Source organism: Balaenoptera acutorostrata, chromosome 10 (assembly GCF_949987535.1).
Source record: "Balaenoptera acutorostrata chromosome 10, mBalAcu1.1, whole genome shotgun sequence".
In the NCBI taxonomy this organism is placed as follows: Eukaryota; Metazoa; Chordata; class Mammalia; order Artiodactyla; family Balaenopteridae; genus Balaenoptera; species Balaenoptera acutorostrata.
In genome coordinates, this window is record NC_080073.1 from 32333323 (window position 1) to 32361246 (window position 27924).

Genomic DNA, 27924 nt, shown 5'->3' on the forward strand with positions numbered 1-27924 from the left:
CTTGAGGAAAAGTGAATCTTCTCCTCTCCTCTGCTTAGGAAACCCCAAGTCATTAAAAAAATATTTTTGAGTATGCAGTTACTAAGTTTCCATTTTCATTTAGAAACTTTTAATTCTCTTTTGTAGGTAATGGTATTAATGTCGAGAATTTGATTTAGAGATCAATCAATTAAGAAGTTAAATGTATTTCCCTTATATCTGAGAAAAATTAATATAATTTCAAAAATTATATGTAGTAATTATCATAGGGTAAAATTTTATATACCTATATATAGGGAAATAATTTAATTTACCATTATTTTTTAGAATCTTATTGTATAATGACTTCTTTTCCTTAATAGTTTTATGTTAGTAGGAGAGCCTTTTGCTGCTAAAACAAAAGTTCTGCATATGCTGGCTGATACTCTAACTCTTATGAATGAACGTGGCTATGGAGAGGAAGAAAAGGTCATTTATAGGACTGTAAACCCCAAATCCATTACTATGGGCCAACTTTTTGGACAATTTGACCCAGTGTCCCATGAGGTAATCTACAGTATAAACATTCTCCACTCTCATTGACAATGCACATTAAGCCAAGAAATTTGAAATGTTTTTGTATTATCACTTTACAGTTTTTTAAGGACACTTTCCAACTCTTCCTTTTTTCCTCCTCAGTGGACTGATGGTATTGTGGCTAACACTTTTAGAGAATTTGCCTTATCAGAAACACCTGACCGGAAATGGGTTGTATTTGATGGTCCCATTGACACTTTGTGGATAGAGAGCATGAACACAGTATTAGATGATAATAAAAAGGTAAATCATCATGATTAAAAGCAAAACAGATGCACAATATGAATATACTTAACACTACTCAACTGTAAAGTTAAAAATGGTTAATATGGTAAATTTATGTTATTTTTTTTTACCACAATTAAAAAAGCAAAGCAGATGCAGATAGGCTTAAACAATGTTATGTGTTCAACAACTAATCATCTCAGACTATATATTTAAAATAAGGGACGCACCAAATTGAATAAGTTTATCAATTATCTTTTCAATGAAAACTATGCTGTAGTAAATTCTTTGCTTAATTTTTTAATTAGAATGAAATATATTAAATTAATGAAATATTAATTCATTAATGAATTAATTCATTAATGAATTCATTAATGAATATATTAATTTAATGAAATATATTAAAATTACTGTATTACTGTATTACTGTGCTGTACTGTATTACTGTATTAAAATTACTGTATTAGCAGGAAGGCATAGTAATGTAATGGGTGGCAATAAGTTAAGCGACTACAGTGTTAAGGTTTCTTATAGAACTTTAATATTTTAGAAGAAAATAAAAAGCCCTCATTCTTTTTTTTTTGTATAGTTTTCTTTATTATTAGCATCTTGCATTAGTATAGTAAATTTGTCACAATTAATGAACCTATATTAATACTTATTAACTAAAGCCCATACTTTATATAAATTTCCTTGGTTTTACCTAATCCCACATTTCTGGTTGTAGGATCTTATCCAGGATACCATATTTAGTCATCATGTCTCCTTAGGCTTCTCCTGGCCCTCATTCTTTTTTGAAAACATCAGTTGCTTGAGTGCTTATATGTGGTACATTACCTTAAACCTATGAGATATACAAAAAAAGAGAAAATGGAAGTCTTCTAGTATTTATTTTAATTGAGAGATAACATAAGTATAAAATGTGCACTAAGTTTAAGTTTAGATTCTAAGATTTTTTTACATATGTGTACACTCACATAACCATCACCTAAATAAAAGTGCATAAAATTTATTGCCCCTACAAAGTTCACTCATGTCCCTACCCAATCAGTATACTCTCCCCAAGGGGCAATCACTATTCTGACTTATACTGTGATAAACTAGTTTTACCAGTTCTTGAACTTCGTATAAATAGAATCATACTCTTTAGTGTTTTCTTTCATTTGGTCAATATAGTGATCTGTGATATTTATATTGTAGATCCATTTTATTTATTTATTATTCCTTTTGTGTCTGTATTAGTACTCTACTGTGTTAGTATATCACAATTTATATTTTTGCTTTTATGAAATAATTATAATACTAAATAAGCAAACTAATTTAATTAGCATTCAAACATATACTCCAGTACTTTATCATAGGTGGTTAGTCATTTGTTCATATTCTTTCTTTCATTCATTCAGTCAGTCATATTGATTGAACTAAAGGGGAAAGTAAACAGAGGAGAAATAGTGATGATTCAGAAGAGAGGGGTTAATCAGTCCAGTCAAGTCTAAGGATTCAGAGCCAAATGGAAGGATTGTTTCATATTGGATGAGAGGAGAGCAGGAAAGGTGAATGTATGCCTTTGATAGTGGAAATTTGAAGGCAAATCCTTTTGATGATTTATTTTTCCTTTGTGCAGTGACAGGCCCTGGTTCTTTGTATACTCAAGGAGAAAGGGGAAGATTTAAATTAGCCATCATGGAAAATGGGAAAGACAGCTGCCTAGGAAAACATAGAAGCATATCTGAGTGTTATGGAGAACCTGATGGAGTTGAAGACCATGAGTTATAAACTATAGTGCCAAGGTCTGCCTTTGTGAGATTTTTCTCTACCAATTTAAGCACCTTGGATGTGGGTGTAGATAATGTTGCCAGACTGGAAATACAGAAAGACTTTAAAGATATTGGCATGAGAACGATGGAAGTGCTGGACCATAGAACAGAAGCTACCTAAAGAAAGAAGTAAAAACAACAGGGATATGAAAATCTCTATGAAAATGAAGAGCAAATATAGTAGGAGTCAATGAGTGAGAGAGCTGGATGGAGCAGAGACTTGAATGCTCAGAATTGTGTAGTGTTCCAGGAGAGAAGGTCCCAGGTATCTAAGGTGGATGGCTGGAGTGGAGTAGGGGAGAAGTACGTGAAGACAAGGTAGTTAAATACCGGAGGCAGGGAGCAGGGGTGCTGTAATGAGATGTTTCCCCTTATGAACATTGGATCAGGCCAGAGTTATAGTAGAGAGAAAGAGACTGAGCCAGCTGCCAAAGGCTTTAGCCAAGCAGGAGTTGTCAAAGGAGCAAGGGCTGTAATAGAGGATGGAATAGAAGTAGTTGGGAAATAGCATGGGGGAGCGAGGAGAATGTTGACTCCCCCTCCCAAATTTGTAGCAAGAAGAAGAATGTTTGCTGAAACAGCCTGGTAGAAACTTAAAAGTATTCTAGACAAGCATTGTCCAATAGAACTTTCTGTAGTGATGGACATATCTGCACTGTCCAATAAGGTAGCTACTAGTCACATGCGGCTGTTGAGCATTTAAAATGTGGCTAAGTGCAATAGAAGAACTGAATTTTAAATTTTATCTAATTAAAATGAAATATAAATAGCCACATATGATTACTGACTGTCTTATTGGACAATCCAGCACTAGACCATTCATTCATTTTACAGATAAGAAACAGATCCAGAAATATTAAATGCTGCATTGTTGACAATCTAGATAGGGGCAAAATTGGGATTAGAGTAATGAATCAGAGACGAAGCACTGAAAAATAAATGTAGAGGAAGAATTTTAAAGACTTAATAATGCAGTTAATTTGGGGTATCAACAGTTTATAATTATTACCAACATTATTAAAAGTTAATGATAATTCCAAAGGTGGAAGCCAAGGAGATTGAGAGGATACATTGGCTTTAATAATAATGGACAAGATAGGAATTTGGCAGAAAGGACACAGTTGATAAATTCAGTTTTTCACATATTTGATTAAAGAGGAATGTTTTAGATTAAGAGAGACCAAGAGAACATGGTAAGCCCAATACATAGTCCTTGATTGAATTTTGGTTTGAATCAATCAGTTGAAAAGACATTTCTTGTACAACTGGGAATATTTGAGTATTGGCTGAGTATTAGATGATATTAAGGAATTATTGGTAATTTTGTTAGATGTGATAATGTTATTGTGGTTATATAGAAAAGTCCTTATTTTTAAAGATGAATATTGACATATTTGGATGTGAAATGCCATAATGTTTGTAATGATCTTTAAAATACTTTTTAAAAAGACTAAGTAAATATGGCAAAATGTTAACATAGGTTAAATCTATGAGATGTGAGTGTTCATAGTATTCTCTATTTTTCCTATTTCTCTTCTTTTATTAATAAAAAAGGTCTTATGACAACTTTATAAAATCAGGAGTATTTCATGTAATTTTTTAATAACAAAAGCTGACGTTTGTATAGGATTTTATATTTTTTTCAATATATCATGTAGTTCCCCTCTCCCTAATTCTATGAGAGGAAAATTATCCCTTTTTATAGATGAAGAGACTGAGAGTCAGAGATATTATATATTTGCTTACCTAGTAAGTAATTGACAGAACTAGACCTAGAATTAAGATTTTTCTGGCTTCCATTCTAATACTTATTCCATTATATCATAGGAGATACTTTAATAAATAGAATAAATTTTTACCTGAGAAGTTTGAGATTTTTTTAAAATAAACATTTGAAAAATTATTGCCTTCAGCTCTGCCTTATGAGTGGAGAAATCATTCAAATGTCCCCTCAAATGAGTCTCATCTTTGAAGCAATGGACCTTTCCCAGGCCTCAGTAAGTTCATAATTTAATATAACAGTAGTTTTTGTTTGTTCATTTATTCATTTGTTCACTTTGTCAATAAGTACTTTTTATTATGTGTCAGAAAGCGAGTCAGGCACAAGGAATACAAAGATGAATAAGACACAGTGTATGCTCATTTAGGGAGGATGAGAACCATGCTAATAAATATATATATCCCAGTACAGAGCTACATGTTAAGTGCTCTAAGAATATGGAGGGGGCGAGCACCCAAGAGAGGAATGGGTAGAGGAGGAAGACAATGGAAAATGTTTGAGAGTTTGATCTGGTTTTGAGGGGTAAGACTTCTCCGCAGAGACTGGTTGGGGCTGGGCATTCCAAATCATGACAAGATAACTTACAGAGACATGGAGCTATGCCATATCTGGGGAACTGTAACTGCAAATGGTTTCATCGAGTGTATGTGAATGCTGTAGAGGAAGATAGGAGCCAGATCATGAAGGGCCTTATAAGTCATGCAAAGAATTAGTTAATAACTACCAGATTAGAAAAGGAAAACTTGTCTTTTTTCTGTAGCCTGCCACTGTAAGCCGCTGTGGCATGATTTATTTGGAGCCCTCACAGTTGGGATGGGAACCACTTGTGTCTTCTTGGTTGAATTCACTGAAAGGACCTCTACAGGAACCAGATCATCAAGCTCTTCTGAGAGGACTTTTTGACTGGTTAATACAGCCCACTTTAAGTCTTCGTAAGAAAAAATGCAAGGTAACACTATAATTCTCTTATACACTCAAATTTCTTTACTTTCCATTCAGTTTGACTAAGTCTAAAGTCAGAATGGTAGGATAAATAACTAAAATCAGTTCCTCCTTAGACATGTAGTATCCACTTTTTTAAAAACTTGAAATATTTATTATGACAATCCATGATTCACATGCAGTTGTAAGAAATAATACAAAGAGATCCCACATACACTTCACCTAATGTCCCCCCATGGTAACATTTTGCAAGACTATATTATAATATCACAACAAGGATATTGACATTGATAATATCTATTGATCTTATTTACATTTCCCTAGTTGTACTTCTACTTGGGGTGTGTGTGTGTGTGTGTGTGTGTGTGTGTGTGTGTATGTATGTATGTATGTGTGTGCATGCATTTAATTTTTTTAATTTTAAAAATAAAAGTTATAATACTTAAAGTGTACGTGTTGATTTGATATACATATATGTAGTGAAATGATTACCACAGTCAAGCTAATTAACATATCTCCTCAAATAGTTAACATACTTTTGTGTGTGTGTGATGAGAGCACCTGAAATCTACTCTCTTAGCAAATTTCCAGTACTGATACGTATTGTATCAGTATTATTAACTAAAGTCATCATGTTGTACATTAGATCTCTAGACTTATTCATCCTGCATAGATGTAACTTTGTACTATTTGCCCAGTATCTCCCCATTTCTCTCACCTCCCCACCCCTGGTAACCTGTTTTATTCTCTGCTTCTTTTTATGTGTTCAACTTTTAGATTTTGCATACAAGTGAGATCATGCAGTTTTTTCCTTTCTGTGTCTGGCTTATTTCACTTAGCATAAAGTCCTCAAGTTTTGTTTATGTTGTTGAAAATGGCAGGATTTTCTTTTTTAAGAATGAATATTATTCTGTTATATATATACCACAATATCTTTATCCATTCATCCGCTAGGGGACACTTAGGTGTTTCCATGTCCAGGCTATTGTGAATAATGCTTCAGTGAACATGGGAGCACAGGTATCTCTTTGAGGTACTTATTTCATTTCCTTTGGGTGCTGTATCTAGAGGAGACATTGCTGGATCATATGGTAGTTCTATTTTTAGCTTTTTGAGGATCCTCCATACTGTTTTCCATAATGGCTGGACCAATTTACACTCCCACCACCAGTGCACGAGGGTTCTCTTTTCTCCACATTCTCACCAACACTTATTATCTTTTATCTTTTTGATAATACCCATCCTAACAGGTGTGAGGTGATATTTCATTGTGGTTTTGATTTGCATTTCCTTGATGATTAGTGAGGCTGAGTGGCTTTTCATATACGTGTTGGTCATTTGTATGTTGTCTCCGGAAAAAAATGTCCATTCAGGTCCTATGCCCATTTTAAAAATTGGGTTGTTTGTGTTTTTGCTGTTGAGTTGTATGAGTTCCTTATATATTTAGGATATTAATTCCTTATTATATATATGATTTGCAGATATTTTTCTCCCATTCAGTAGGTTGCCTTTTCATTTTTTGATCGTTTCCTTTGCTGTGCAGAAAAGCTTATTAGTTTGATGTAGTCCCACTTGTTTATTTTTGTATTTTTGCCTGAGCTTTTGATGTCATATCCAAAAAAATCATTGCCAAGCCAATGTCAAGGAGCTTTCCCACCCACCTCCCCACCATGTTTTCTTCTAGGAGTTTTATGGTTTCAGGTTTTACATTTAAGTCTAATCCACCTCAAGCTGATTTTTATGTCTAGTGCAAGGTAAGGGTCCCATTTCATTCATTTACATGTGGACATCCAGTTTTTTCAACACCAGTTATTAAGGAGACTATCCTTTCCTCATTGTATATTCTTGGCACCATTGCCAAAGATCAGCTGACCATATATGGTTGGGTTTATTTCTACTCTGTTCCACTGGTTTATATGTCCGTTTTTATGCCTCTACCATTCTGTTTTGTACTGGAGCTTTGTAATATAATTTGAAATCAGGAAGTGTGATGTCTTCAACTTTACTCTTCTCTCTTAAGATTACTTTGGCTATTTGAGGTCTTTTGTGGTTCCATACAAAGTTTAGAATTGGTTTTTCTATTTTTTTAAAAAATGTCATTGGAATATTGATAGTGATTGCATTGAATCTGTAGTTCACTTGGGTAGGATGGACATTCTTCCAATCCTTGAGCACAGAATATCTTTCCATTTATTTGTGTCTTCAGTTTCTTTCATTACTGTTTTATAGTTTTCAGTGTACAGATATTCCACTTCCTTGGTTAAATTTATTCTTAAGTATTTTATTCTTTTTGATGCTATCATAAATGGGATTGTTTTCTTGATTTCCTTTCTAAGTAGGTCATTGTTGATGAAAAGAAATGCAACTGATTTTTGTGAGTTGGTTTTGTATCCTGCAGCTTTATTGAATTTATTAGTTCTAAAATGTTGTGTCCCCCTTCCCTCCCATCTCCGTGGAGTCTTTAGGGTTTCTACAAATAGGATTATGTCATCTGCAAAGAGAGATAAATTTACTTCTTCTTTTCTGATTTGCATGTCTTTTATTTCTTTTTCTTGTCTCATTGTTCTTGCTAGTACTTCTGCCACTGTATTGAATAAAAGTGGTGAGAGGGGGCATCCTTGCCTTGTACCAGATCTTAGAGGAAAAGCTTTCAGTTTTACCCAATTATGATTTTAACTCTGGGATTTTCATAAGTGGCCTTTATTTTGTTGCAGAGATTTTTATCATGAATGGATATTGAACTTTGTCAAGTGTTTTTTTCTGAATCTATTCAGATGATCATGTGGTTTTATGTTTCATTCTGTTAATGTGTTGCATCACATTGATTGATCTGCATATGTTAAACCAACCTTGGATCCCAGGGATAAATCCCACTTGGTTATGGTGTATTTTCTTTTTGATGAGTTGTTGAATTCAGTTTGCTAGTATTTTGTTGGGGATTTTTGCATCTACATTCATCAGAGATACTGACCTATAGTTTTTTGTTTTTTTGTTTTTTTCTTGTGGCGGCTTTCTCTGGCTTTGATATTAGGGTAATGCTGGCTTCAGAGAATGAGTTCAGAAGTATTCCCTCTACTTCTATTTTTTGAAGAGTTTGAGAAGGATTTTTATTAATTCTTCTTTGAATGTTTGGTAGCATTGTGAAGCTGTGAAGTCATCTGGCCCTGGGAATTTTTGTTGGGAAGTATTTGATTACGACTTCAATCTCCTTATTTGTTATTGGTCTATTCAGGCTTTCTGTTTCTTCTCTATTCAGTTGTGGTAGGTTGTATGTTTCTAGGAATTTATCCATTTCTTCTAGATTATCCAATTTGTTTGCATATAATTGTTCATAATAGTTCCTTATTATTTCTGAGTCATCCATTGCAATGTCTCCTCTTTCATTTCTGATTTTATTTATTTGAGTCTTCTCTCTTTTTTCTTGGTTAGTCTAGCTAAGGGTTTGTTTATTTAGTATATTTTTTCAAGAAACCAACTCTTAGTTTTGTTGATTTTTTTTCTGTTGTTTTTCTAGTCTCTATTTGATTTATTCCTACTCTGATCTTTATTATTTCCTTCCTTCTGCCAACTGTGAAATTAGTTTGCTCTTCTTTTTCTAGTTCTTTGAGGTGTAAAATTAGGTTGTTTATTTGAGATCTTTTTTCTTTTTTAATGAAAGTGTTCATTGCTATAAACTTCCTCTTAGTACTGCTTTTGGTGTACCTCATAAGTTTTGGTATATATTGTTTCCATTTTCATTTGTCTCAGGATATTTTTTGATTTCCTCTTTGATCCAGTGGTTGTACAAGAGTATGTTATTTAGTTTCCACATATTTGTGAATTTTCTCTTTTTTCTTTTTTTCTGATTTCTAGTTTTAATCCATTGTGGTCAGAAAAGATACTTGGTATAATTTCAATCTTCTTAAGTTTCTTAAGACTTGTTTTGTGATCTAACATGGGGTCTATCCTAAAGAATATTCTTTGTGCACTGGAAAAGCATGTATATTCTTCTGCTCTTGGGTGAAAAGTTGTGTATATATCTGTTAAGTATATTTGGTCTATGGTGTTGTTCAAGTTCACTGTTTCTTTACTGATTTTCTGTCTGGATAGTCTATCCCTTATTGAAAATGGGATATTGAAGTCTCCTAATATTATTGTATTGCTATCAGTCTCTCCTTTCATATCAGTTACTATTTGTTTTATATACTTAGGTGCTCTGATGTTGGGTGCATATGTATTTACAGTTGCTTTATCTTCCTATTCAATTGATCATTTTATCATTATGTAATAATAACCTTCTTTGTCTCTAGAGATAGTTTTTGACTTAAAGTCTACTTCGTATTATTTAAGTATAGCCATTCCTGCTTTCCTTTGGTTACCATTTGCATGGAATATCTTTTTCCATCCCTTCATATTCAGCCTATGTGTGTCCTTGAATCTAAAGTGAGTTTCTTATAGACACCATACAGTTGGATCTTTGTTTTTTTATCTATTCAGCTGCTCTGTATCTTTTTACTGGGGAGTTGAACCTATTTACATTTAAACTATCTATTGATAGGAAAGAATTTACTATTGCTATTTTAAAAACTATTTTCTATTTATCTTGTAGTTCTTTTGTCCCTCTTTTCTCTCTTGCAGTCTTCCTTTGTGTTTTGGGGTTTTTTTTTGTTTTTTTGTTTTGTTTTTTGTATTGATAGGATTTGATTCCTTTCTCTTTGTCTTTTGTGTAACTTCTATAAGTATTTTCTTTGTTGTTACCAAGGAGCTTACATATATTATCTTAAAACAGGGTACTTTCAGCTGATAACAACTTAATTCATTTACATGTAAGAACTCTCCACTTTTATCCCTCCTTTCCCCACATTGTAGGCTATTCATGTCACAATTAACATTTATTTATAGTATGTATCCATTAACATAATTTAGTTATAGTTGTTTTTAATACTTTTGTCCTTTAGCTTTTATAGTTGAATTAAAAGTGATTTACACAGCACCATTATAGCAATATCCACCTTTGGTTTTTTTTTAATTTTATTTTATTTAGTTATTTATTTTTGTCTGTGTTGGGTCTTCATTGCTGTTTGTGGGCTTTCTCTAGTTGCTGTGAGTGGGGACTACTCTTCGTTGCGGTGCATGGGCTTCCCATTGCGGTGGCTTCTCTTGTTGCGGAGCATGGGCTCTAGGCGCATGGGCTTCAGTAGTTGTGGCACACAGCCTCAGTAGTTGTGGCGCATGGGCTTAGTTGCTCCGCGGCATGTGGGATCTTCCCAGACCAGGGCTCAAACCCATGTCCCCTACATTGGCAGGTGGATTCTTAACCACTGCACCACCAGGGAAGTCCCCACCACCCTGTGGTTTTATATTGCTGAAGTTACATCTGAATAACCCAGAGGTAAAATTTATTCCAGCTATACTCTTTGGATTAAAACTATAGTGACTAAAAATTTTTAAATTCCATATTTTAAAATTATTTTAGGGAATTCCCTGGCAGTCTAGTGGCTAGGACTCGGCGCTTTCACTGCCAAGGCCTGGCTTCAATCCCTGGTCAGGGAACTAAGATTCCACAAGCCAAGTGGCCCCCCAAATAAAAAAATAAATAAATAAAAAATAAAAGGATTTAAAATATGTACCTTTAAAAACTCACATATACATATAGTATTTTGTGAAAAAACTTTACATATTGTGTTAGTTTCCTGGGGCTGTTGTAACAAATTACTACACACTTGGTGACTTAAAGCAACAGAAATTTATTCTGTCACAGTTCTGGGGCCAGAAGTCTGAAATCAAGGTGTTGGCAAGAATGTGCTTCCTCTGGTAGCACTAAGGGAGACTCTTTCCTTATCTCTTCCAGCTTCTTTTGGCTCCAGCCTTTTTTTGACTTGTGCCTGCGTAACCCTAGTCTTTTTCTTCATGTTCACATGGCCTTCTACTCTGTGTGTCTCTCCACTATGTGACTTTTATAAGGATTTATGACTTTGAATTTAGAGCCCACCAGATAATCCAGAATGATCTCCTCACCTTGAGACTTTAACTTAATTACATTTTCAAAGACCCTTTTTCCAAATAAGATCACCTTTGTGGCTTCCTGGGATTAGGATGTGGATATATCTTTTTGGGGACCACCACATATAGAGAAGGGAAAAGAGTATTCAGTAGATTTTCATCCTAAAATACTATTTTGGAGATAGGAAAAATATCCTACATAAAATAAAAGAAGACAATTTCACTTTATGAAGATTCTGTACAATGTCTCATAGAAAAAATATACAAATAATCATTTTTCAGTTTTTAAAATTTTAAAGCTAATACTATACATTGTAAAAAATACAAAATAAACTTCATCTTTCTGATAATGAGTGATAGATTTTCTTTTCATAATTCATTCCCATATTTTCCATAGCCAGCATCTGTTGATTTTTCCCTCATTGCTAACTTTCGTATCTGTCTTCTCCTCTCCATCGCAGTTCCTCTGACCACCCCCCTTCATCCTGTCATAATAGCTTCAGTTCTGACCTTCATCATTTCCTACCTGAAATAATACAATAGAGCTACTCTGGTCCAGTCTACATCCTGCTACCAGAATGAGGATTCCAAAACACAAATTCATTCCATTTACTCCCCTACTTAAAACCATCCATTGGAGCCCTCTTCGTCTTAGCATGACATCCTTAATATAGCCTATAAAGCCTTTCAGGATCTGACCCGTGTCTGCTTCTCAGGTTTTATTTCTTGCCATTCCTCTTTCACACCCTCTTTTCACATCCTACAGAATCCCTTTAATACTCTGTTTCCACTCACATCTCCATGTCTGTATATATGTTGTTTCCCCTGCCTTGAACATTATTCCCTTCTGCACCTGGTTAACTCACACTTTCCTTCCAAATTCATCTCAGCTATTCCTTCATCTGGGAAATCTTCCTTGATTATTCCTCTGCTATTTCCCTCCTTGTCTTCCTACCTGGGTCTGGGCTAATTGTTTATCCTAAGTGTTCTAGTAGCCTCCCACTACCTTGGGACTTCCTCTGTCATGTCATTATTATACCATATTATTTTAGTCTATTTAATTTCAATATCACTTCTCTTCAGAGATCATGTGTTTTATTTTCATATCTCCTAGCTTGGTATATAGGTATACTGTGTTTCTGATAAATGTTTGCTGAATAAACAGATGAATAAATGGGTGTTATAAACTTCATTTCTACTATCTCTAGAGCATTGTTTATTCTCTTACTAGTTTTCATTTCTCAAAGAATTCAGAATAAGAATATGTTTTGCACAACTGTGTAATGTAATATGCTACACTAAAATATTTGAGAGATTTTTATCATGCCTACAATTTAAATTCCTTAAGTTTAAATTTTATAAAGACCTTAGGAAAACTACATTTTTAAAATGAAATGTTTATTTTCTTTTATTATATAAATAAGATGAAAGTAAAGTATCTTATTCTTTTCACTTTGAAGGAACTGATTCCTACAAGCGATAGCAATGTAGTTGTATCTCTCACACGCCTCTTTGAAGTACTACTCTGTAACGTGGTAGAAAACGATCCTACCAGCAAGCACATTCGTGTTTGGATTATGGTTGGTTTTATACTTATTGTGTTTTTTAATTATGGAGTAAAATATGCCTCTGGCAAATGATACTTGTGTTGAGAAAGACATTACAAGACCTAGAGCTGTTTTTTGGTGAGCACCAAAAGAATACCTGAAGACATTAAAGTTGCCCTGACCTCGTATTCTGATTTAAAAAACGATTTAGAGAAAGTAAAATATGTCAGAATGAATCAAGACACCCTATTACTTATGAAAGATCATAATTTGATAAACACTTAATAAGGTGACAATATTAAACCAATATGGACTTCAGGTGAATGGATCTTGTCTAAATGTTAAGCTAGAGTGTAGGCTGCAACAAACTGGCTACGAAAGACTAGGAGCAGGCATCCAACCAGCCGGTTGGAGCATTGCAGGCAGAATTCATAGAGGATATATGTAGGAAGGAGTCAGTGGTCCAGGTTAGTTAATGTCTAGAGATCAGAGAATGCCAGAGAATAAGGCTGTCAGGGAGCCAAAGGAAAGAGGTGTTCTGTACTCTTCCCTGGTCTATGCTACTTTCCCATCCACCACCTTATTCTCAAATGCCTCGATCTCCTCTTTTAATCTATCTTCTATTCTACTCTGTGGTAATAGCAGTTCCCTCCCATGGTTTTCCCTTCACTTTGTTACCACAGAAAATTTTCTCTTAAAATATTTTGGATAGATTTTTCTAACTAGATAAGGCATGTACCTAGAGCAAAATTCAAAAGACAAAAGTAAGTTTTCCACCCATACCAGTCCCCCAGCCACCCTCAAGGCAACCACTATTACCAGTGCCTCATGTAGCCTGCTAGAGATATTTGATGCATATCCTCTTCTATATGTATACATATTTTATACATGTTAGCATACTATACATACTGATTTGCATCTTTTCTCATAATATATTTTGGAGATCTTTCCATATCAGTATTGGGTTACCTTTTTTTTTTTTTTTTTTGAATAAGCTACACGTATTCCAGTGTATGTAGCATATTCCAATTAAGCTGACTTCTATTGAAGAACATTTGGATTGCTTCAGATATTTTGCTACCACAAACAGTGTTGCAGTAAATATTCTTGTACATATATCGTTTTGTCCAGTGGGAATATATTTGAAGATAAACTCCTAAAAGAGAAATTCCTAGGTCATTTGGCATGAGAATTTTAATTTAAATACATAGTGCCAGCGGAACGATTCGTTACGTGACTTAGGTGTGCTCCATTCTACTTTATTTGTAAATCTGACCTTTTCCAAGTAGATTAATCAGAACTTAATATACTATATTTTAGTTAATCTGTTAAAATTTTCTTTTAAATAGTTTAAATTAATTTTTCTTTTTAACCAACAGGCTTGCTTTATATTTTCTTTGATTTGGTCCATTGGAGGAAGTTGTGATACAGATGGTCGCATTGTTTTTGACATTTACATACGATTAGTCATACTGGGAAAAGATGAAAGCAACCCAATACCTGACTCTGTGGGTAAATGGGAATGCCACTTTGATGAAAAAGGCCTAGTCTATGACTACATGTATGAGGTATGATATAAAATGCTTGTTATGATAAGCTGTAAAACACAAGTCTTAGATCAGCAGTCAAAACTGGGTTCCCATCCTAGAGTTACTTTGCCTCCTGTGGTTAGCATTTTAGTCCCTTCTCTTTAGTTTCTCCTCCTATAACTTGTGGACAGTATAGATAAACTTACTTGAGAATATTTTATAATTTCAGATTTAAATTAAATCTATTTTCTCCAATTTAAAAAAGAATTCACAAGAAGACTCTTTTAAACAGTAAGCATTTGCATAATTATTTGATTCATGCAAATTTTATTTCACAGAGCCATAAGATCTGGATAGAGACTTATTACAATTTTACCTAAACCTAGAAACACAACTGACTAGCACAGCCAGGACTTGAACCCAGCTCTCCTGATTGCCAGTGTGGAAATCTTTCCCTAAAACCATGTTAACACAGAATTTTAAGACTATGACCAGAAAGAGAGTTTCATCCTCATTAGTCACAGTGGGAAGTCAATAGAATAATCTCTAAAACTAAAAAATCAAGAAGTGATAACACAAGCATATTCTTTAAGATTTGAAGGTAAATATCAAAATCCAGCTTAAAGAGGCAAAGGTAGTTGCTGTTAGAGAGGTGAAAATAAGAGTGGGAAACTGCTGTTTTTCCTTAACCTTGTAAACTTTTGACTCTAAAATAGTGCATAAATAACTTTGATAAAAATAAAAGCTAAAACCTAAGAAATTAAGAATATGAGTTACTGAAGAAACACTCACCCAAACTTGCAAAATTACCGTCACCCAGACACAAACCATATACATATACAACTTGCCAGAAAATATTTAAAGATTCTTAGATGCCAGCCATAGCACTGGAGTCCAAGAGACCTCCTTCTTTGCCATGTGCTAACTCTTTTGTTGATTGATGGTGAGAGGCCTTAGGATCTCCAGGGAAGGGCAGGACAACTTGGAGAGGAAGATATCTGTGTGAGGGAGGGTGGATTCCCTAATCAGGATCACTTAAGGTGTCAAGACAGCAGCTATTTAGCCCCTGGTTCAGAAGAACTTCAATAATGTAACAATCAGTCCAGGCATTCCAATATGTCCTGGCTGAATATCAGCCTGGATCAATATGCCAAAGAGAATAATTTTAGAGAAACAAATATGAGTTTATTTGATATTTTGTTTCTAGTTAGATTATTGCCCATTTACTTTAAAATATGAAAACATTAAGCCAAAGTCCTGTCAATTGTAACTTCAGCCACATCAGAGTGGCTCTCAGATAAATTCTTGATATATGCACAAGGACATCTTGAAGGCAGTCTGGAAAGATTAGAGTGTTAAGAGGACAGGGACTTCCCTGGTGGAGTAGTGGTTAAGAATGCACCTGCCCATGTAGGGGACACGGGTTAGATCCCTGGTCTGGGAAGATCCCACATGCCACGGAGCAACTAAGCCCATGTGCCACAACTACTGAGCCTGCACTCTAGAGCCCACAAACCACAACTACTGAGTCCACGAGCCACAACTACTGAGCCCATGCCCCACAACTGCTGAAGCCCGTGCGCCTAGAGCCCATGCTCCGCAACAAGAGAAGCCACCATATTTCACAATATAAAGGAGGAAAAGACTGTAAAGTTTTTAAAAGCAAATATGATAACTGTGCTAAAAAGAGCCTTTTAGATAGCAAGTGCATGGTTATAATACTTTAAAATTTATGTTCTCTTATAGTTGAAAAACCGAGGTCGCTGGATCCACTGGAATGAATTAATTAAAAGTACTAATTTAGGAGATAAATGTGTCAAGATTCAAGATATCATAGTCCCTACAATGGATACAGTTAGATATACATTTCTAATGGATTTGAGTATTACCTATGCAAAGTAAGAAACTCTATTATAAACATCCATTTTAAATATTATAGTACCTTTCTAATAGGATCATAGGATTTTTTAAAATAAATTTATTTATTTTTATTTTTATTTATTTTTGGCTGCGTAGGGTCTTTGTTGCTGCACGCGGGCTTTCTCTAGTTGCGGCCAGTGGGGGCTACTCTTTGTTGTGGTGTGCGGGCTTCTCACTGCAGTGGCTTCTCTTGTTGCGGAGCACGGGCTCCAGGCGCCCGGGCTTCAGTAGTTGTGGCACACGGGCTCAGTCGTTGTGGCTTGCGGAGTCTAGAGAGCAGGCTCAGTAGTTGTGGCACACGGGCTTAGTTGCTTTGCGGCAAGTGGGATCTTCCCGGACCAGGGCTTGAACCCGCGTCCCCTGAATTGGCAGGTGGATTCTTTTTTTTTTTTGTTTAATACAAATGTATTTATTTATTTGTTTTTGGCTGTGCTGGGTCTTCATTTCTGTGCGAGGGCTTTCTCTAGTTGCAGTGAGCGGGGGCCACTCTTCATCGCGGTGCGCGGGCCTCTCACTATCGCGGCCTCTCTTGTTGCGGAGCACAGGCTCCAGACGCGCAGGCTCAGTAGTTGTGGCTCACGGGCCCAGTTGCTCCGCGGCATGTGGGATCCTCCCAGACCAGGGCTCGAACCCGTGTCCCCTGCATTGGCAGGCAGATTCTCAACCACTGCGCCACCAGGGAAGCCTGGCAGGTGGATTCTTAATCACTGTGCCACCAGGGAAGCCCAGGATCATAGGATTTTTGAAGTGAACTTTGAGGTCATCCATTTTCAGATAACTAGGACCCTGAGGGACTAATTGACATTTCCATAGTGACATCTGTTACTATTGGTAAACCTGAAATCCAGGTTTCCTATTGCCCACTTCAAAGTGTTTACCATCATACTTTGTTGCCTCATAAGCCATCTTTTACTTCTTTTATTTGTAATAGCAGATTAAAAGTCAGTTACAGTGTTACTGTTAAAAAGGTATGCATTCTACTCACAGGTTCATTGTACTCCTGAGGGATCAGACTAACCATGATCCACATTTTCCTGTTTGGCATTTTTGAGATATGTCCTATGCTAGTTCTTCATAACTTAAGATGAACATAAAAGACTCAGACTTAAATAAGAAGAGCACATCAAAAAAGATGAAAAGCCTAGCACGTACCATAGACATATCCATACCAATTTTCTTAATAACACTTTTATAGTTATTTTTCTTTGAAACACTAACCATAATTTATCATTAATATTATTTAAACTGGGGCTTCCCTGGTGGCTCAGTGGTTAAGAATCCACCTGCCAATGCAGGGGACATGGGTTCAAGCCCTGGTCTGGGAAGATCCCACATGCCACGGAGCAACTAAGCCCATGTGCCCCAGTTACTGAGCCTGCGCTCTAGAGCCTGTGGGCCACAACTACTGAAGCCCATGCACCTAGAGCCCATGCTCCACAACAGGAGAAGCCACGGCAATGAGAAGCCCGCACACCACAACGAAGAGTAGCCCCCACTCGCCATACCTAGAGAAAGCCTGCGTGCAGCAATGAAGACCCAACATAGCCAAAAGTAAAAAAATAAATAAATAAAATTATAAAAAAAATATTATTTAAACTGGACAAGCTTACATAATATGCATGAATGTCATGGTTTATTTGTTTTTGATGAAGAACGTATTTCTGAGTAAATTTTGTGACAGTTTTATCCTGTTTAATTAAAAAAAAAGAAAAATAGCTTATGAGGGAACATTATTTTATCCCTATTTTGTACCCATAGTTGCATTTTTGCATTTAGAGGCAAATATTAAAAACTTCATTAAGCAAGGAAGGTACTTGTCAATTCTGGGGAATTCCTGGTACAGGAATTCTCTTGTTCCATGAACCATTTGTCAGAATAATGCTTTTTTTTTTTTTTTTTAAAGGATTTTCTTATTTATTTATTTATTTATTTATTTATTTTTGGCTGTGTTGGGTCTTCGGTTCGTGCGAGGGCTTTCTCCAGTTGCGGCAAGCGGGGGCCACTCTTCATCGCGGTGCGGGGACCGCTCTTCATCGCGGTGCGCGGGCCTTTCTCTATCGCGGCCCCTCCCGTCGCGGGGCACAGGCTCCAGACGCGCAGGCTCAGCAACTGTGGCTCACGGGCCCAGCCGCTCCGCGGCACGCGGGATCCTCCCAGACCAGGGCTCGAACCCGCGTCCCCTGCATCAGCAGGCAGACTCTCAACCACTGCGCCACCAGGGAAGCCCAGAATAATGCTTTTAAATGAATAAGTACAAACATAGGATTATAAAGCAAACCACATATTAAAATATATTTATTAAAATATTGAACAAATTTGAGCTATAGTAGTAATAATGTGCTTTTTATTAACACATTAAATAATAAGATCTAGCAGTGAGTCTGCTGATGATCATAATTTTGAAGAAGCAATGGGCATAAGTGATATTTTTGAGATATCTCTAACAATTGTAATATTTAGTATAATATCTGTGATTTCTATTGATGACAAATATTATCAATATTATTATTGATAATAAAGTACACAGGTACTATATTATAAATTGCTCCATTTTAGTTAAGGGTAGTGAAAGTAAAGGTATAAACTCTATGTCATCTAAGTTCACAAACTCTCAATACTGTCTAAGAATTTCTTCAGTTTGATCCATGGACCTCAAGTTAAGAACAGTGTTTATTTAGTAAAATTATTTTAACAAATAGTTTTCCATAACGTGTTACTCAGACTGGAAAGCGTAGATGAATTCTCAGGCATCACTGTAGTTCTAAATGATCTTTTTTTGTTTATAGTATTAATTTTATGTTTCTACTTTAATGATAATTTTAAAAATTAATATTATCATAATTTGGGTCATATAGATGACTTTTTATACCTGATTACTGCTGCTCAGTTTTAGTGCCAGCCTTTGTGTTTGTCTTTATGTAGCATGTGGTGCCAAGTTGTCAAATAAAGTGACAGTATTTAATTTTTAATTCAGTATGTCTCAAACTGGGATTCTCCAGGGTTCTGTGAACATAAACTCTTAGGATTTTTTTTCCCTTTAAAATTAGTTCAGACCACTCAAAAATGAGAAGCCCTGCTTTTGAAGCCCTTGGAATAGGGAATTCCTTAGAGTTTGCTTTTAGACAAGTATTTTCAGTTAGTAACACTGACTTGATTCAAAAATGCTATTAATGGGCATATATAACCGTTACCTTTAGAATTCATTGTTATTTAGTTTCTCACAAAAGCTTTATGCTATTGAGATAACTGCGAAACACTTTCAACCTCTCTTATTGTCATCATCCTATTAGTCTATTCCACACGGCACCCTCTTGCCTGTACCTCTAACTAAAAAGTACAAATACATCACTTTTCTGAGGAGACAAACTTTGGCTTTTTTTTTTTTTTTTCTGAAAAGTTAAGCATGTTACTACTTGTTTTATGAGTGTTTTTGCATATAGCAATGTTACATTTGTTCAAATAATAGTTTGTTACTATTTAAGTTTCAGTAAGTAAGCAAAACTGAATGCCAATTGTTACTTTCACCTGTCTTTTATGAAATTACAATGATAAATTGAAATGTGAGTTTTTGGATGAAGATGATTTGATTACTATTTAGGTTTTCAACTAAATCCAGCCTCCTCTAATTGAAATGTATTCTGACTTTTTCTCCTTTTGAATGATATGTTCACTGTTTCATTAAGGCCGCTACTTCTTGTGGGTCCAACGGGTACAGGAAAATCAGTGTATGTGAAGGATAAGCTGATGAATCACTTGGAAAAGGACCTGTACTTTCCTTTTTATGTTAATTTCTCCGCACGGACCAGTGCCAATCAGGTTCAGGTTAGTTAAAAGCCAGAAACATGGGTCTATAATTATTAATTTTTTTGCCTTTTCGGTTAGCATTTAAAACTGTATTTTAAATGAGCAGCTGTGTAAATCCTCTATGAATTTAAATAAAACTTCAAAACTTCTTTTTGGCATTACAAGTAAGTTTTAAAAATCACGTTTTAAGGACAAAAGTTCAAGAGAACATTTTTGCATTAATACTGAATTGTTGAGCTTTGTCATCTTTTTTTTCAAGCCCAAGAAGCAACAATTGATTTCTTAACTGGAGAAGAAAAGGAGAAGGGAGGGAGGGTGGAAGAGAGAGAGGGAAAGAGAGAGAAAAGGAGACAAGGGGGGGGGGAGAGAGAGAGAGAGAGGGAGAGAGAGACAGAGAACGAGGGAGAGAGAGGGAGAGAGAGAGAGAGAGAGAACTTGTTCTTTTGAGACTCTCCTAGATGGTCCCCTAGGGGTATTTGCTGCCTACTGAAGTTCTGTCATTGAAAGACCTTTCAAACCATACACTGTTTATTGTATGACCTTCTGTGACAGGAAACTGTGCATCCCACCCTTTACCCCCAGAGGTGCCAAGATGAAAGTACTGCATGAGATCTTTTCTAATCACCATTTTTATCATCCATTCCTAAATTTATATCTGTCCATTCTCTCCTGATCTATGGTGCTCATTTTTGTTGTTTTAAGCCAGTAGAATTCCCTAATTTCAAAATACTACAAATTTAGATTAGTGCTTTTAGATATTAAGTTAAAGTTAATAGATATGTTGGGGTATCCAATATAGAAAATATTTTTTGTGTGTGTGTGCATATGTGTGTATACAATATAAATATATAAATAGGTGTAACAATTGGTTACATATAAACATGTAACAATTCTGAGCACATAGAAGGATTTCAATATATGCTCTTTGAATGATGTTGAATATGAAGTTTGGTATAACCCTAAAATGAATAAATATAAATGAATAAACATGCACATAGTGTTGCTTGGCATTATTCCCTTACATAATTAGACTGTTAAATTTCTTTTTTTTTTTCTGGTGTTAAGTATGGCTTTAAATATACTACTATTTATTTTTTATATTTTAGAACATTATTATGGCTAGGCTGGATAAAAGACGCAAAGGAGTTTTTGGACCACCTATGGGAAAGAAGTGCGTAATTTTTATAGATGACATGAATATGCCTGCATTGGAGAAATATGGAGCTCAACCTCCTATTGAATTATTACGACAGTTTTTTGACTGTGGGAATTGGTAACTATTTAATTAAAGTCTTAAGTAGCCATGCTGAAGTTATTTCTTGTTCTCTTTTTCTATTTTAATTTCTCACATCAAAATAATACATTTTCTCAAATTACTTATGGAAGAAAATGGTTGCTCAGATTTTCCTATAAAGAAAATTTTGGAAGACTTTTCTATACCTTTTTATACCATGGAAGAATAATCCAGTATTGGAGATATATTTATTCAATAATGTATTAATTTTTGTCCTTTTTATCTACTACTTTCAATTATTAAATATAATTTACAAATTACATCTTTTACCATCACCCAGCGCTGAGAATTTGTGGGTAGTCTCCAACCTAATTAACCGTAACCAGCACCCTACGTTTCTACCATTTTAAAATTCTTTATATTATCTATAACTATTTGGGAGTACTGTATCCTTGGGATGGCTTGGTTTTGACAGCAATTTCGTAGATAACTCTTCCATTCCTCCCACCCTATTTTATGATGACATGGTTAGTTTCCAACAAATAAGACATTGTATCTTTTAGTTCGGATTAATAATTCTTCATTTCCTCCTGTTAAAATACTTTCCTAATCCCTAATATGCCATGATTTTTATCTCAAGGTAAGGGTAACCTAATTGTGAAGCTAAGTCATATTTTGGGATTATATTTTTGTTGTTGTTATTGCATGCCCTTGGAATCCTGCCTCCAGGAGATAACCACTGTTAATAGTGTATTCCCTATTCTTGCAAGGTTTTTTTCTGTATAAATATATTTTTATTAAAAAAAGACCCATATTACATATAATGTTTTTGCAACTTATTTGCACTTAAATATTTATCGATATTATTTGTCTGTCTCATTCACCTATCTATATTATTTGTCTATCTCATTCATTTTGTTGCCTTTTAATACTGTTTAGTTTTGTGGATCTTGCTATAATTTACTTAACCAGTCTCTTATTGACAGTTACTAGAGTTGTTGCCAAAAATCAAGTCATATTTTCATACTTTCTATGGTACTTTTAGACTAAGAACTGGCTGTATAGATTTCTCCCATAACCACCCCCCTTTTTTTGCAAGAACTTAATATTAAAGGACTTTATGACCTGTTGGAAATAAGCAGCTTTTCACTCTGAGTGGTTCCAGCTAAACCGAGTCATTTGTATACCCCTTTCTTTTTTTTTTTTTTTTTTAATTTTTATTTATTTATTTATGGCTGTGTTGGGTCTTCGTTTCTGTGCGAAGGCTTTCTCTAGTTGTGGCAAGCGGGGGCCACTCTTCATCGCGGTGCGCGGGCCTCTCATTATCGCGGCCTCTCTTGTTGCGGAGCACAGGCTCCAGACGCGCAGGCTCAGTAGTTGTGGCTCACGGGCCTAGTTGCTCCGCGGCATGTGGGATCTTCCCAGACCAGGGCTCGAACCCGTGTCCCCTGCATTAGCAGGCAGATTCTCAACCACTGCACCACCAGGGAAGCCCTGTATACCCCTTTCTGATTAAAACTTCTTTGAAGCTTTGTTATTCCCTGATGGGTCTCTTTTTATATAACAAAATTGTGTATAGGTTCTATTTATACATCCTTTTGTGCTCTGAAGATAAGATTTGAGATGAGAAAAAGAAATCAGGACTTAGCTGTAAGTAGAATAAGTATATAGTTTACTGTTCAAACCAGGACATTTCTGAGAGAAAAAGGGGAGTGTTAATAGTTACTACAGGACAGGCACAAACAACAGTTGTCCTAGGCAAAGTGAGACATATTGTCATTTACCTGTAACCATCCACAAAAAAGATTGATCTCTCATCCATGCTTCTGGATTTGGAGTGTGAAGAGGCAAAGCAGAGAGTCAAATTGGAAAGAATTGGAAAAAAGAAAGGCAAGAGCAAGAGGAAGGGACCTTCTAGATACCCAGAATCTGGGCAACAGAATCAGTGTCACTGAAAGGAGAAATAGAGTGCTGCTTTAAAACAAGTTTTCTCTGCAGATTGGTGGTTGCCTGAGGCGAGGGATAGGGGGAGCAAAATAGGTGAAGAGGGTCAAAAAGTACAAATTACCAGTTATAAAATGAGGAAGTCAGGGGGCTGTAATGTACATCATGGTGACTATAGTTAATAATACTGTATCGCATATTTGAAAGTAGCTAGGAGGGTGAATCTTGAAAGTTATCACAAGAAAAAAAAATATGTAACTATGTATGGTGACAAATGTTAACTGACTTATTGTGGTGATCATTTTACAATTTGGACAAATATCAAATCATTACGGTGTACACGGACACTAATGTTATGTCAGTTATACCTCAATTTAAAAAAAAAAGAAATAAAAATTATAGGAATCCTTAAAAAAAAACTTCTCTCTTACTCCAAGCATTATCTAATCTTCTTCCATTTAAAGAAGCTAAAATCAGATTAATTTTCTAAGGAGATCTACTTTTGAATCCATCTTGTTGGCTTTATAACTGATTGTTTTGGAATTTTTATGTGCTTTCAAGGTATGACCTTAAGGACACAAGTAAAATCACATTGGTTGACATCGAACTGATTGCTGCCATGGGCCCTCCAGGTGGTGGAAGAAATCCAGTCACTCCCCGTTTTATTAGACATTTCAACATCTGCACTATTAATACTTTTAGTGATGAAACCATGGTCCGAATCTTCTCATCAATTGTAGCATTCTACCTTAGGACTCGTGAATTTCCTCCTGAGTACTTTTTAGTTGGGAACCAAATTGTCAATGGGACTATGGAGGTGAGCAAAGAATGCAATAGAGTGTTTTAATACTACATATATCCTTATTTGATCCTTCCTTTTTGTTTTTTTTTAACTTCTTTTTTCCCTTAGCCACTTTAGTCTTCAGCGTCAGAGAAGCTGTTAGGAAGGCTTGAGAACAGGAAGATCATAGGCTTTGAAATTGGGGAATCTAACTGGGTTTGAGTCTTGACTGCTATTTCCTAGCTATCTGGCCTTGAGCAAGTAACTTGACCTTCCAGAAACTTACTTTTTTAATCACTAAAATGGGAGATAATACCTATTTCACAAGGTTATTATAAGGAAATCATCCAGAACCAGTATCTGCCACATTGTGGGTGTTTCCCTAATTGTTGGGTTCCTACTCTAGTATTTACTAATTTTCCCTTCTCTCTCTTCCCTCCCATTCTTCATGTTGTGTCAAAAAAAAAAAAAGAAAGAAACTTAAGAAGCTTATGAATACATTATTTTTGCCAGACCACATAACTTAGGAGTAGCAGTGAAAAAAAAAAAAAAAGAGAATACAAGGGTGGGACTAGAAAACAAGACTGCCCATATGGCCAAAGAGCAGCCCTTAACTTATTCAGGGTGTGTTACCTGCTTTGGATCAGAGGCCAGAGCCAGCCTCATCGCTGATGGTAAAAGGGAAAAAAATGTATTTAAGGTAATTTAGTGATAATCTCATTGAACTAAGCTTTCTGGAGCCTCGATACAGTGGGGTTCACTTTGGCATCACTGCAACCACTCCCTAGAATCATTCCATCAGTTTCCAAGAGCATTGTATCTTTCTAAAGCTCTTCTGCCCCTGTTCTGGTGGAAAATTGGGTTGTTAAAATAGAGAAACTATGAGCAAAGAGATAGTACATTATAATTTCTGTACTTATACAGAAAAATTCTTCTATTTATAAAATATGGTAGTTATATTTCAGGCATCTCCTGGAAAGAGAGGGGAGTTGGTTAGGCAAAAGAGGATACAGAAAGGATCCTCTTTTTTTCCTGTCTTTGATGTATTGTAGACCTACCATATGTGGAGATTAGGGGAGATGAATTAGAGAACATATATAAATAAAAAATAATTTCATTTGGATTTTTTTTCAGGCTATATTATAAAAGATTTAATTTACTTTTCTTAAAGAGGATGTTAAACTTCATTTGGTGAATTCAGCATGTAGTAAAAATATACTTCATTTTGATATTATAGCCAATTAAGATAGGAGGAGGAGAGGGGAGAGAGAAAACGAGAGAGAAGGGAAGGGAGAGAACACGCTGATTTGTTTTGAAGTCAGTGGTGGTCAAAGAAAATTGTTTCATCATCCTCTTCATTTCGAACGCTTCAATATGAGTTATCTGATTTCACTTTCTACTAAAGTTTTTGTTAACTATTTAATCCCAGGTCATTCGCCTTTAAATGGAACAACCATAATTACTGGGAAATAAAAGCTTTGTCACTTCTTGAGCTTGGATGGAATCAGATAATATTAAGTTCCCTCAACTTTATAATGCCTGGTTGAGTGCTATAAACCAAAAGAAATAGATATATGCTATATTAGACTCAGTACTATACAATTTTCCAAGTCAATATGATGTGATAGGATAAATAAAATATTTTATATAATATACTATCTTTTACAGTATATTACATTGTTGTTGGCTTTGTATTATTGACTTTGCTGATTATAAGCATTTTATTTTTGCTTTGTTGCTTTTTTCATATTCAGATATATAAACAATCCATGGAAAATCTTTTGCCCACTCCCACAAAATCTCATTACACTTTCAACTTACGGGATTTTTCACGTGTCATCCGAGGCTGCTTGCTCATTGAAAGAGGTGCCGTGCAGAGCAAGCACACTATGATCCGTCTGTTTGTGCATGAGGTTCTCCGAGTGTTTTATGATCGCCTCATTAATGATAATGACCGATTCTGGCTGTTCACTTTAACCAAAAATGTTATAAGAGACCATTTTAAAGAATCATTTGATAGTATCTTTTCACATTTGAGGAAAGGGAATGCACCAGTGAGTATATTTAATGATTAAAAATATATTAAGTTAAAACAATCCAATAGCATGAATTATTACAATCAACTTATCTTTGAAAGAATACTATTACTTTTTTTTTAACATCTTTATTGGAGTATAATTGCTTTACAATGGTGTGTTAGTTTCTGCTTTATAACAAACTATTATTTCTTAATGATCATATTCTTTTAACTTTCCTCATAGATAGGTATTTATTTTGAGAAGATTTGCTTTCAGAGGAATTATGTGTATAACATAGAAGTTATATGATAGGGATTGAATGATATAATTGATATAAGGTGCTTAACATGGTAACCATCCCTTAGTAATGACTCACAAAATGGGATGCTCAGAATGACTTTTCCTGCCCCTGGGGGCAAAAAACTTATATGATAGAAAAAACTGGGTTTTTTTAACTTCCTAAGGTTATAATATAATTTCAGGTATTAATTTTGCAAGTATATTATTTACTATCCTAATATTTAAAAGAATTATCTAATTGATAATCATCCCATAACATAGATAAAACAAAATTTTGTGTAACGTTTTCTTAAATTTATTTTAGAAAAAAATTTAAAATTTTCTTAAATTTATTTCAGAAAAATTTTTGTTTTAAAATTATTTTAGAAAAAATTTTAAGTTTTAATATAATCTGTTGATTTCCATTTTATAGGTAACTGAAGAGGACTTAAGAAATCTCATGTTTGGTGACTATATGAATCCTGACCTTGAAGGAGATGACAGAGTTTATATTGAAATTCCAAATATTCATGATTTTAGTGACATCGTGGAACAATGCTTAGATGAGTATAATCAAACTCACAAAACAAGAATGAATCTTGTCATTTTTAGGTACCTATATTTGGTATTGATGGTTAAAATTACTGTTTATAAAATTTTATTGTGAAATATTTAAAATGTACAAAAAGATATAAAAATATGATGAACAATCTTCTACCCATCACCCAGCTTGAGACATAAAATACTAAACACAGTATTGTAAATCAAATATACTTTGATTAAAAAAAAAGGGCATAAAATACTAGCAATTTATTTGAAGTCCCTTGTGTAGCCAGCCCTCCCTCACTGCATCCCTATTGTACCTTACAGGGGTAAAAAGAAACTCATGTGTTTCTTTGGCCTTTTACTACACGTGTGTGTTCCTAAACATACATGCAATCTTATTTTGCATGTCTCATACTGTGCACATTCCTCTGCAAGTTGGTTTATTCTAGATTGTGAAATTCACAAAAGATGAATTTTTACTACTGTATTGCACTGCATTGTATAATTTTAACAGAACATAGTCATTCTTCTGAGATAGACTTCTAGGTAATTTCTAGTTTATGTAATTAAAAAAAAGATTTGAACATTCATGTCTCCTTAGTTACATGTGTAAGAACTTCTCTAGGCTATATTCTTAGAAATGGAATTATTGTGTCATGGTATGTAAGCATCTTCTACTTTACAAAGTTTTGCCAAAGTATCTTCAAAAATAATTATTGTTTTTAAGAGCTTCCATTGTTTCTCACCCTTCACAACACTTAGGATTGCCAGACTTGGTAAGTTTTGTCAGTCGAAGGAGAGTGGAATGGTATCTGACTGTGACTTTAGTTTTTTTGTTTTTTTTTTTAACATCTTTATTGGAGTATAACTGCTTTACAATGGTGTGTTAGTTTCTGCTTTATAACAAAGTGGATTAGTTTATATCCCCGTATCTCTTCCCTCTTGCATCTCCCTCCCTCCCACCCTCCCTATCCCACCCCTCTAGGTGATCACGAAGCATGGAGCTGATCTCCCTGTGCTA

The 27924-nt window shown here is 35.0% G+C and overlaps 1 protein-coding gene across 1 annotated transcript in view; it reads left to right on the top strand.

The window, feature by feature from the left end:
- DNAH12 (dynein axonemal heavy chain 12) overlaps positions 1 to 27924 on the top strand; it is a 246848-nt gene that overhangs the window by 134483 nt on the left and 84441 nt on the right. The window contains exons 32-43 of the mRNA XM_028169151.2: positions 342 to 525; positions 658 to 798; positions 4511 to 4594; positions 5138 to 5326; positions 12762 to 12881; positions 14228 to 14416; positions 16124 to 16275; positions 19981 to 20119; positions 21208 to 21374; positions 23841 to 24096; positions 25815 to 26114; positions 26791 to 26969. Of these exons, the coding sequence (XP_028024952.2) occupies positions 342 to 525; positions 658 to 798; positions 4511 to 4594; positions 5138 to 5326; positions 12762 to 12881; positions 14228 to 14416; positions 16124 to 16275; positions 19981 to 20119; positions 21208 to 21374; positions 23841 to 24096; positions 25815 to 26114; positions 26791 to 26969 (2100 nt within the window). The remainder of the gene's footprint in view (positions 1 to 341; positions 526 to 657; positions 799 to 4510; positions 4595 to 5137; positions 5327 to 12761; positions 12882 to 14227; positions 14417 to 16123; positions 16276 to 19980; positions 20120 to 21207; positions 21375 to 23840; positions 24097 to 25814; positions 26115 to 26790; positions 26970 to 27924) is intronic.